The sequence below is a fragment of the Diceros bicornis genome, chromosome 27, assembly GCF_020826845.1.
Source record: "Diceros bicornis minor isolate mBicDic1 chromosome 27, mDicBic1.mat.cur, whole genome shotgun sequence".
NCBI classification, from domain to species: domain Eukaryota; kingdom Metazoa; phylum Chordata; class Mammalia; order Perissodactyla; family Rhinocerotidae; genus Diceros; species Diceros bicornis.
This window is the reverse complement of record NC_080766.1, coordinates 31,163,234-31,175,727: the sequence shown is the minus strand read 5'-3', so window position 1 is coordinate 31,175,727 and position 12,494 is coordinate 31,163,234. Positions and strand designations below refer to the sequence as shown.

At 38.8% G+C, this 12,494-nt stretch overlaps 1 protein-coding gene across 1 annotated transcript; it reads right to left on the bottom strand.

Moving 5' to 3' along the window:
* Window positions 1-10,154: 10,154 nt before the first annotated feature.
* LOC131393016 (keratin-associated protein 13-1-like) lies at window positions 10,155-10,568 on the bottom strand. The gene has a single exon (XM_058523389.1). It carries the CDS (start codon window positions 10,566-10,568, stop codon window positions 10,155-10,157), a length of 414 nt encoding a protein of 137 aa, XP_058379372.1.
* Between the last annotated feature and the right edge of the window lie 1,926 nt (window positions 10,569-12,494).

Below are 12,494 nucleotides of genomic sequence, written 5' to 3'. Positions count from 1 at the left end.
AGAAAATCTCCAAATGTTGTCAATTTGGAAATACACACGTAAATAACCTGTCTTAGTCTGTTCGAGCTTCTATAACAGAATATCATAGAATGGGTGGCTATAAACAACAAACATTTATTTCTTACAGTTCTGGAGGCTGGGAAGTCCAAGATCAAGATGCCAGTACATTAAGTGTCTAATGAGACCCGCTTCCTCCATGGCCATCTTTTCACTGTAACCTCATAAATTTAGAAGGAACAAGAGAGTTCTCTGTGGTCTTTTCTCCTAGAGGCACTAATCTCATTCATGAGAGTTCCTCCCTTAAGATCTAACCACCTTCCAAAGGCCCCACCTCCTACGACCGTCACACTGGGGATAAGGAGTCAACTCATGAATTTTGGGGGCACACAAACATTCAGATCATAGCATAACCCATGATTCAGAGAAAAAAAAATCTACGTGGACAATAGGAAATTCTTTGATCTGAATGTTATTGAGGTTAAAACACCAAAACTTACAGATTTCAGCCAATTCAGTGATTTGAGAGAATTTTATATACTAGAAAAGAAGAAAGACTGAAGATCAAGAAGTTAGACTAAAGAACAGCAAATCAAGACAAAAGAAAGTAAAAACAACAGAACAAATTAAAGATAGAAATCAATATAAGAGCAGAAAACTTTTTGTGTAGAATATAACAAAGCCCAAAGTTGGCTCTTTAAAATATTAATAAAAGTAGCATACAAATTAAAAAAAGAAACATGATGTAGGACTCCTACAAGAACAAAGTGAGGAAATAACTCTTCCAAATGTAAATAACTCTTTTGCAAATCTTTTATTTACTGATATCCCAAATCAGAATTTGAATCTTATTCCTTCCTGTCCGTGAAGCAGGGAAAATGGTCCCCTCGATATGATGTGATACATCTACCTTCCCCATTTTCTTTCCTTTGACAAACACTTCTTCAAGTAGCCCTGATAGAATGACTTGGAAGAGTTGCTGAATGCAGAGCAGGTCCCTTCTCAAGCAAAACCTTTAAATTAGTGTATTTTCCCCAGAAACTTTTCCTTCTGTGGAAGGATCTTTTTCTGCACTAATCCACAAGCCCAGCAGTTTCCTCCTCTTACTCCTGCTCTAGTCATTCTTTCATAGAAAATTGTAAACAACAAATATAATTTTAATGAAACTTTACTGACTCTCGGACTATGTAACAAATGCAGCCCAGGTATTATACTGGTACAATGTATATAACCATAGGTAATTTTTTTTTTTCTAAAACAGAATTATTGATTCACATTTAAAAATATTGGGAGATTTTATATCAAGATGTCGGCTCCGAGCTGTGGAACTAATGGCTTCCAAACATGTATTTGTGAATTGCCTTCTCTGTTTTCTATCTAATTTTTTTCAGATCTGTTGTGTATGGAACCAAGAGATTTCCATTACACCTTTTAGATCCTACTTCTGCCACCCACCTAATTACTTAAGGGAGTTGTCATTCAGCTTGTTACTAATCATCCAGAGGATTTACCTTTGATTAATCATCTTAATGAGGAGCCAGCCACTCAAAAGCCATGACTTGGAATATTACGATTGATGCCATCAGATGACGTCTTGTCTATTTGTTATCTACGACATATTCTATTATATTCACCCAGTGTCGACTAGGAGTCGTTTATATCCTAGAAAATGGCAAATATGTCCATGGGGAGGGATACCATGACCAAGAAAGAGTAAGATTTTTAGGAACAGGGGAAGAATGCAGCTCCTATCTTAATGTCAGACTTTTTCCTATTGATAGGTAAAGACATGTCCTTCCTCACTCACTGGCAACTTTTAGGATAAAAATCTGGTATCAGTCTGCTGGTGAGACATTCTCTCAACTTTTTGTTGTCTGAAATTATCTTCGATTTTGAAGCACATGTTGACTGAGCATAGTATTCTAGTATGACATCTGTGCTCTTTCAGAATTTTGAACATTTCATTCAATTATCTTTGTCAATAATTCATATTTCAGCCCTATTTGTCACTTTTTTTTTTTTAAAGGCAATCAGCTTTCCTCCTCAGGCTACTTAGAAATGTTTCTTTTTATCATTGGTGTTCATCAGATTTACTATTCTTGTAGGTGTGTTATTCCCTGTATTTATCCAACTTTTAATTTGCAGCACTTGTTGCCTTTGTTTTGTAAAATTCTTAGCATTTTCTCCCTGAATATATTTTCTCCATCGTTCTCTCTTTTATCTGTTTTTAAGACTCTAAATTCAAGTACGTTAAATCTTTTCACTATGGTCCATTTTCTCTTAAACTCTCTTCTCTCTTTTTCATCTCCTTTTTTTCTCCATGCATTAGTTTAGATAAATGGTTCTCAACTAGAAATGATTTTGCTTTCTACCCCCCAGAAAATATTTGGCTATGTCTGGAGAGACAATTTTGGTTGTCATGACTGGGGAAGCCTCTGATCTGCTTTAAGTGTTAATTTTCTCCTATCAACAATCACTTGAATTTTAAAAATATGTCTTTGTCACAGATCTATTTGAGGGCCTAAAGAAATAGTGAATAGGATATTCTTTGAATCTTGATTACAGCACTATTCAGCGATAAAGTCTTTTTGTAATTAGTTTTTATTCCTTAGTAACCTGCTATTTATCTTAATCTCATATGGTTTCCTTAAATACTTGGCCTGTGAAAACTGAGAATATTACCAAAAGAATAAATACATAGTATCCCCAACTTTATGCTGAGATCCAAACAAAGTAGTAAAACCTGCTGGTATAAAGAGCTTTTTGTTTTCATCTATATTTAGTTTGGGCTTTAGGAAAGCATTGATGTGGAATCACAGACATTCTGAAGCTATACCCTTCCCACTAAGAATTATTGCCTCTATCTTTCCATACATATGGAAAAGTGAATTGTGTTGGAAACTCATCATTGGATGCATGAGTATGGTCTTTTTAACAGTAAGTATCTGGTAAACTCATTAGAATTTTTTTAAGGTTGACATGTATTTTTAAATTGATCTTTCATTTAGTTTTTCTTTCACTTATTATCCTAACAACATAAACATAAATGTTATTCTTGTTCATGAAATTGCCAATGAATCTGTCAACTTCACAGTTACATTCCCTCTGTCCACATAGATAAAGTCCATGTTCTTTGAAGGAATCGATGTATGTCATGATTCTGAGACTTTCATTCATAAAGCTCTAAAACTACAAAGCATGTATGTTCAGTAACTATAGTTTGAATGAGATAAATATCCATAGTCCAAAGAAATTAGATCAAATCTAAAACTCTTTAGACTTCTAAAATTTACTCCCAGATGCATGTTGAGTTTTATTTAACCTGCTAAATCTAACTCAACACAAACTTCGGTCAATAATGTATAAACAATAACGTAAAAATATTTCAATGCCAGAATGAGTTTATTAGATTATAATCATTTAACTTTTTATCCATTTAAGGCAGAAAATAAATTAGCATGAATTTCATCAGTAATGCTGATAATGCACTCATTTTGGGGTTAAGTCATTAAATTCAGAAGATTCAGGAATCAATCTGTTAGCCTGTGCTTGATGGAAAGAGATTAGGTAAGGAACTGGTGATCAAAGACTGAGAAGATAGTTGCCACTGGGAACAATGAGCATGATGGAACTCCAAGTAGACATTGTGATGACTTTGCTTTAAATGTATTTAAATGCAACAAGTTGATTAGTAGAAGCTAGGTATACAGGTAGGTTGGTAACCACATGACTGGAGACTCCTAGAACCAAACTATATTGGGTGGCAGAAACTGAACCCATAGCTCAGGAAAGGAAGCCAAAGACTCCATGACCCAGGGAACTGAAGCCACTGGATTCACTGCCCAGTGAGTAGCAGTTCCTAGATCTAGAGCCCAGAAAGAAGCCACTGCTGCACCCAAAGCCCAGAGACACAGTATAAGTTGACCACAAGGGACTGCAGAGCATGGAGACCTTTGGGTGGTAGCAGGATGTCTGGCAGGGGATGGACACCACACAGGATCTGGCACTTGGTGGGCTCCCAGCAGGTTCCTGACAGCCACTGTAGAGAGAGGAACTCAGTTAGGAGAGCAGGGGTCAGTGCAGTAGACCAGGTTCTGGGATGGGAAGAGCCACAGGAGGAGCCTGGGTAGCACAGGCGCCCCCCAAGGGAGTGATGAGAGGAGAAATTTCCAGAGCAGCAGTTGTGGGATATGTTGACAGGAGATGTGAATTCAGATAAGTCACAATGAGAAGATTCTGAGGTTTAAGGTCATCTTGTGGACTGGGTAATTTATATACTCTTATCAGTTGGTACAGCACAGTACAAGTGCCATCCTCTCACATTTGGACACCCTCTTCTGCATATGTTAATTCATTAATCTTCTCTGTAATTACAGTTGACTAGCTCCCTACCTATTGTATTTATGGGTGCTATAATTTGTTATGACAGCACAAAGCCAGTGATCATTTCTATTTCAGAAATTCTAAGACTATTTGTCAGTCATCCTCATCCTATTATGGCCAAGACTCCATGTATATCTATTTCTGCTCTGCTCTGGGATTTTTTCTGTCACTTTTCTACTGTGTCAAGTGATCAGTGGCATAGCTTTGTTTTTTATAAGGCTACTTCTAATGATTGATTCTACTTGTCACCACTGATTCACATTTTCCAAATTTATTTTCCATCTATCATGTATTATTACCCAGGGCTTCTCACATCCCATGGAGGGAACAAAAATAACAAATAATGAGAAATGGCTAGAAACAGAAAAGAATCAGGCAAACATTTAAAGACAAAGTGACTCAAGAAGACTGAATTCAGACAGAGTCACAAGTAGCGGTTGATCTGGGCTGTGTGAAGAGGGAGTGGGGGTGTGGTGACAACGTGGGAAACTGGGAAAAGAGAATGAAAGGATAGGGGTTTAAGGCATCTCTTCTGCTTACTTTTAGCCTGTGGAATTTTTTGTTTGGTGAGGAAGATTGGCCATGAGCTAACATCTGTGACCATCTTCCTCTATTTTGTATATGGAAAGCTGCCCCAGCATGGCTTGATGAGCGGTGCACAGGTCTGTGCCCGGGATCTGAACCTGTGAACCCTGGGCCGCTGAAGTGGAAGGCGTGAACTTAACCACTGTGTCACCAGGCCGGGCCTTTAAAGTGCCATTTAAAATACACTATTTGAAAATGAAAATAATTTACGTCTTTTCATATATTTTCATTTACATCATCCAAATTTTAAAAGAACCTGGGGTCTGCATCCTAGAACAACTCAGATTTTCCACTGCTCAGACTGTGAATGAGTTTTGTGCATTTTCAAAGTCAGTTCCTTTCCTGTAATTTCCTCCAAAAAATATAAAATATCCTTCTTTTGTCACCCATATTCTTCATTTTATTTTTTCTTGGAATAATATAATAACCGATTGTTAATTTCGAATGGGTTCATTATGTCAGATAAACTTGAACTGAAATAAATACTAACAGAAATTCTTTAGACTGAAGGAAAATAATCTTATAAAGAAACATTAAATTTCAAGGAAGGATAGAGAGAATACTTGCTAGCTGGATTCTCTAGGAAGCAGACACTGAGACAGGGATAGAGGAACAGAAAGTTTGTAAGAGGGTAGCATCTGTGAAAGAAAAAAGCTGTCCTACCACCTTCTTCAATCATTGACCAGGAGCTGCCATGAGAAAAAACTTGACCTTGGCTTAAAAGCTGAAGCACACCACAAAGAAGCCAACAGAGAAAAGCTGTCAGCCAACATTACTTGCCTCAGCTGGACAGCTATTTCTTTTTTGAAGTGATGATGTGAGTTCCAGTGCACATCTACACATGTCACAATCCACCACTTGCATCTTGAGGGTCAAATTGTCAGCAGAAAGATTCTCCATGGCTCTTGTAGGCTTCTCTTCCTGAGGGGAAATATAAGAGTGAGGTCAGCGGGATGAAACGCAGTCCCTGACACGGCATTTGATGTTGGAGCTGCCATTGGTGCTCATCATCTCGCTCTTTCGCTATCCATTATAAATTTGCCTCACGCTCAGTTACCACCTCTATTGGTCTGGGTGAATTTTTTGGTGATGTTACCCAAACCCTTATTCCTGAGAAGTATAAACCCTGATAACTATACCTTTTTCTTGCTAGGGTTGTCACTGCATTTCACAAATCACTTCCACAATTGGACAGGAGGTTCCAGCAGCCATACAAGCAGATTAACTGAGCTCCACACATACTCCTCCCCCAACTCGCGTTGTGTAACAGTAACCCTACCGCTTTCTACCGATCAGAGTCACCTACCCTTGGATGGATGGAAGGCAACTCTTTTTTTTTTTTTTTTTGTCTTTTGCCTGCTTGTCCCTGAAAACAAGGAGCCCGAAGTGCTCAGGCAGCAGCCATAGCTGTAGTTCAATGAGACCCTTCATATGTCCCTCAGCAAGTCTGCCTTTGGGAACTGGGATTATAGCCTTACAAATTCCAGTTGCCGAAATAGAAAGCACAAAGTTCTTAAATGGGTCATTGGGAGTGATAGCAAGTGGCTGTTTGGAGCCCAGTCTTTCGAGGGTATTGCCTCCACGCTAACACTTCGGCTTTGCTGTCAGCAGGCCAGTCTAATGCACTATCAAGCAGCTAGCTTTAGGATGGTGTGGTTTTTGATAAAACCTGTGGATCCCACTTCACACTATCTCTACTGTGAAGTGGATTTACTGATTGGATGCTACATTGTGAGGAATTTCGTGCTTGGGGATCAAGCTTTTCATTAGTTCTTGAATAATGGTGTTGCTGAGGTAAGCACAGAAAGCAAATTCATACTCTGAATAGGTATCTATGTGTTTGAAGATGAACCGCTGATCCTTCCAGAGCAGAAGGGGATCATGTTCAATGTGCAACCAGGTGGCCCATTGGTCTCCTTGAGGAATAGTGCCATACCGGGAGTTCAGCATTAGTCTCTGTTGCTGACAGATTGGACATACACAAGTGGCATTAATTATATCAGCCTTGTAAGTAGGAGCTTATGCTGTTGGACCCATTCATCGTGTCTGTGGTCACTTTGTTCACTTGCTCGTCTTGCCAGCATTGTGGGGTCTGCTGACAGAGGTGGGCTAACATCAACTGTCAGAGTCGTTTTGTCTACTAGACCGTTTAGTTCTTCTTCCGTGGTGAATGCTTTCTGGTGGGCATTAAGAAGAAATAACCAAGATAACACTCTGTGCACACTTACATATGTCGATCCACATGTCTCTATACCAGATTTCCTTTGTTCAATATTCTAATATTTTTCCTTGCAGGTCCCCAGCTAGCTGGTCAGGTCAACTGCCACTGTCCAGCAATCTAGATGTATCATCAACAACCCTTTTTTTTGTTTTATACAAGGTGGATAACCAGGTGCTGAACATAAAGTTCTGCCCATAGAGAAAATATTTTCCTCACTGGTGTTTAAAGACGTCCACATAATGAGCCAGTCCATCTGCAAACCCAGCTGGGCTTCTCTCCTCTTCTTTCAGCTGGTCACTTGAGGCACCCAATGTGACCACCCGTGTGATCTGAGAAGGGGCTGGAAGTGCAATCCTGGTCGACCACATGGGGGTCTGGGCTCCTGCTCATGCAACGTGCTCTCTAGATTCACTTATGTTCATTCCTGTATGAGCTATTTCCATCTTACAATGAATTGCTCCTGAGTCTGCCTGACTTTGTGACTTGGAGGGTTCAGCAGCAGCCAGCTCATGAGGAACAGCTATACATCCATGGTCGCTTGTCCCATGATCAAGTTTTCTATCTCAACCAGGTCCAGCTAGTATCCAAGGAGCTGATTTTCCAAAGATATGTTGATTTTCCACTGCAGATTACAAGGCCTTGTTCCACAACTTTAATTGCCTGCCTTGTGATTTTCCCACTGGGGGTTGCCATAAACTTCATACTGCATTTTTTTTTGTACCACAGATACCACCAACACCATAAAGTCTGCCAGATTGTTTGACACAACCAATGGGGCTGCTTGCATTTGAGCCTAGACCTGCAGAATCCTTTCCTGCTCCTGGCCTAACTAAAGCTGGGTACATAGGCCAGAGAGGTATTTCTAGGTGGGGAGTATGTTCATTCCAGAACCCAAAAGCCTACCAGATGCTCTGCTTCCTTATTTGTAGTAGAGGATATAAGAGGTTTAATGTTTATTATATATTTTTATACTATGTTAAATTGTGTATTTAACGTGAATATATATTTCTATAAAATAGGTAAATATAACAATACGTTATTTCACATAACATTTGACAAAAGCTTTATTTTATAAAGTATTTTAAAATGTGTAAACAGGTAGAAAATAGAGTGAAGGTGACGAAGCAGAAACCTGTTTTAATAGTATGAATAAGACAAGATGAATCCTAAATTAATGTGAGCCAAAACTCAAGATATCCAAACAATGAAGTGATGGATGTCTATTACACATCTCCAGCCTGATTTTTTGTTGCTACACCATACAAATTTCCAATAAGTCCTTGAACACAAGTATCTTTATACCCCTCTGCTTTGTTCATTTTATTTCATCTTCTCAAAATTCTTCTCCTTCTCTCCCGTACTGCTGTGTCTTCACTGCTTCTGTTAGTCCCCATCTGTCATGAAATCTTGGATCCTGGTTTCCTTATAGGACTAGGACCAAAAGTGAACCCTTGATCCACTTTGAGTCTTCATTTCCTTAAGTGTAAAATAACCGTACTTCATAAAATGTGTGTTCCTCATGATTCTTGTAGTGATCTGAGATTTAGTGGATAGGAAAATTCTTTGAACATTGCTCTTTATCTATGTATAAAGATACTGTTTTTTTGTTATTAGCTTTAGACCTTATCAAAATATTACCCATTTTAGCACTTTATTTTCTGAAATAGTTGGCCTATAAAATATCAGAATGGTAACATAAAACATAAAGACAAGGGGTCTGCAAATGTATGTTGAGATACGAATGAAACAATAATTTCTGATGATATGAAAGGCTTGTTTTTTCCAGCCATTTTTAGTTTGAGTCTTAGATACAGGAAAGTGAAATACCACATCTCATGAACCTAATTAATTCTCACCAAGGATAACTGACTTCCTCCTTACACAAGTAAAGAAACTAATTACAGAGCCAGCCCCGGTAGCCTACTGCTTAAGTTCAGCGCGCTCTGCTTCAGCAGCCCTGGGCTCGGTTCCTGGGTGTGGACCTACACTGCTCTGTTAGTGGCCATACTGTACTGGTGGCCCACATACTAAAAAAGAGAGGAAGATGGACATGGATGTTAGCTCAGGGCAAATCTTCCTCAGCAAAAACAAACAAATTAATTAATTAATTAATTAATTATATACAAAAGTATTCAGTGAAATGTAGGGGTATGGTCCTTTTTGCCACCCAACATAGACTAAAAAAAAGTTATGTAAGCTGATGTGCAAAACCTTCCATATAACCTACACTTTTTCCCGCTCAGTTGTATTTTCCAAGTTCCTTGTTTTTCTTCTTTTGTCAGAAAACATCAAAGCCCCATATCCTTTGGAGGAATTGTGCTCTATACTGTTCCTGAGATAATTATTCACGTAAAGTCTATGCATGCAACATAAGTATTCCAGAAAATAGCAGTTTTAAAGAAGGAAATGTTTAAAGCCCCAAATAAACTGGTTCAAATCCACCAATCTATTAGATTTCTAAAGTTTTCTCCCAGGGGCATAGTGAACTTTAATCTAAATACCTTCCAAAAAAAGTAAAAGAAAAAAAAAAATTAGCCAAGTAAAACTAACAATAAAATTAGCAGCATATTTGGAGGCCAAAATGGACAAGTTTATTAGATTATATTCATTTGGGTTTTTGTTTATTTTTTGAATAAAATACATGAACAAGAATTCCATTAATTAACATTAATTCATTGTTCATTAACATGAGTTTGATTAATTGATCTAGTAGTTTACTTCATTAATTTCACCAATTCCATTAATTCATCCAATAGAATTAATTATTAAGTTCAGTAAATGTTAGAGACAGTTCTGTGGCCTGTGGCTGGAAAAAAGATGAAGAACACCTGATCAGATAGTTTTTCCTGAAGACCATGAAGATGATAGATGCTCTGTTTAGAGCATGGACATATTGCTCATAACATCTAAACCCTCAACAAATTGATTGACAGTAGCTGGATCCACACCTTGGTCTATAGCATGACGATTAGCAGCTCCTGGAGGCAAAGTAGATTGGGTGGCAGAATCTTGCTCCACAGCTCAGGGAAGGGAAGCCACAGACACCATAACCCAGAGGTCTGAAGTCGCGGGATCCACAGCCCAGTGAGTAGCAGCTTCTGGACCCAGAGCCCAGAGACACAGCATAAGTTGAACGGCAGGGACCCCAGAGTGCGGAGGTCCTCGGGTGGTAGCAGGATGTCTGGCACCTGGTGGGCTCCCAGCAGATCTTCTGACAGCCACTATAGAGAGAGGAGCCCAGCTGGCAGGTGCCGGGAGAGCGGAGGTCAATGCGGTAGACCAGGGTGCTTGGATAGGAAGAGCCACAGGAGGAGCCTGGGTAGCGCAGGTAGCCCCCAAGGGAGCGGGAGGAGAAGTTTTCAGAGCAGCAGTTGTAGGACATGTTGACAGGAGATGTGAGTTCAACTGAGTTACAGTGAGAAGATTCTGAGTTTGAATGTCACTCCTGGACTGTGATATTTATATCCTCTCAGCAATGGATGTGGCACACTACAGGGTCATCTTTTCCATATTTGAACTCCCTCATTTGCATACATATAACTCAGTAATCCTCTTTGTAATTGCAATTCACTAACTTCCTTCATCTTATATTTATGGGTGAGCTCATTTTATTTTTATAGCTCTATGTCAAAGAATTACGTCTATGTTACAAATGCTATGAAGGTATGTAATTAATGCTTACTCCATCATGGCCAGGGAAGCCCGTCTTATTTTCTGTGGCCATAACTACTTGTACATCTGCTCCTGTTTTGGCTGAGGAATGTTTTCTTCCTAGAATGGGGATTGCAATGCAGTCCTCTTCCTTTTGTGTCAATGGCCAAGAGGCAGAAATCTGGTCTTAATGAGGAACTCTCTAAAGATTGCCTCTATATCAAACCATTGATTTACACTCTCCGATATAATTTTCCATCTATTACGTTAGCAATGCTTAATATGTCTAGTTTAGAGGAGCCATATAAAAGAAAGCCAAAAGGATTGAGAGAGATGAGTAGGAATGGGCATAATCCTGAACAAATATTTTTTGTAAAACTTTAGTGTTTAGAAAAATGAAATCAAATCTAAAGCAATAAGAGATCAATACGGACACATATGAAGAAAAACAAAGTGGGAGCACTACTGAGATGAGATGAGGAAACACATGACACTGGTAGGGAAAGGGACAGAACAGCAGGGTTTTCTACACCACTGGACAACCTATGGATACTTTACTTCTTAATTCAATCAAATCCAAATTGTTTCAAAATGAATTTAATTCATGACTTTTGTATGATACATTTAGATTTGTAAAACATCCTGGGGTCTACCCTCCTACAACATCTCTAGCCCCCACCTCAAAATTTTGAATGCCTTCTGAGCATTTCCCAGGTCTTGGCAGAACCTATATTTTTCTTCCTACTTGAAGTACATGATTCTGTCCCAGCTTTCTTACTAGAGGTTGATCCAGATTTTGAAAATCTTGAAGTTTATCATTTTGGTGGTCTTCTTTAAGAAAAAGAACACAACATTGTGAACATAATAGTAGATGTAAATATGAACACTAATTAGAATAAAAATAAAATTAAGAAATAAAAACTTATAAGTTGACAAAGAACACAAACATCACAAAATCAGGACAATAATGTGATATCATTGTCATCATCACCTATAACCTTTTCACTACATTTTTTGGCTGCATAGTCTTTGATCACCTCTACGTACAACCATGATTTTGTCAACATGATTTTCTGTAGAAAGAATAGAAATATAATTCAATTTTTCCTCTAGAATTGTATATCAGAAAATACTTAAATTATTTTTGATGACATGGAAAACTTTCTTTCCACTGTGCCATTTGTTACTAGTAATGCCACATCTGCAACACCCTCTGTCACTTCTCAGTCAGTGCTTCAAGCCTAGGATAATGCTGACCTCAGCCAGGTGTCCCTGGTTTTCCTCCCATCCCACTGTGCTCGCTCTGGGAGTTGGGGACTTGTGTGACAATCAGCTTTGAATGGTTGTGGACCCTAGGTTTTAGTGGCCTCTTACCAGGCAGCAGAGCAGCGTCCTGGTTAGAATCCTTCTTCTTGAGGTCTAAGCTCCCTGAGGTTCTGAGGTTCATCAGGTTGATTCTGTGGGCTAGAGGTAGTACAGGCAGCTCTCTGCCCTTGTGGTAGTTCTGGGGCTGTAGGTGGATCTAGAGAGCTGCCTGGACACTGCTCTGTTACCTGTTAGGAGGTTTGTTCATTGCACAAGTATAGGCTCCCATGGGCTTTTTATTGAACTCCAAATTAGTTGTTAATATTTAAAAATCAAAAGAATTCACATAAAA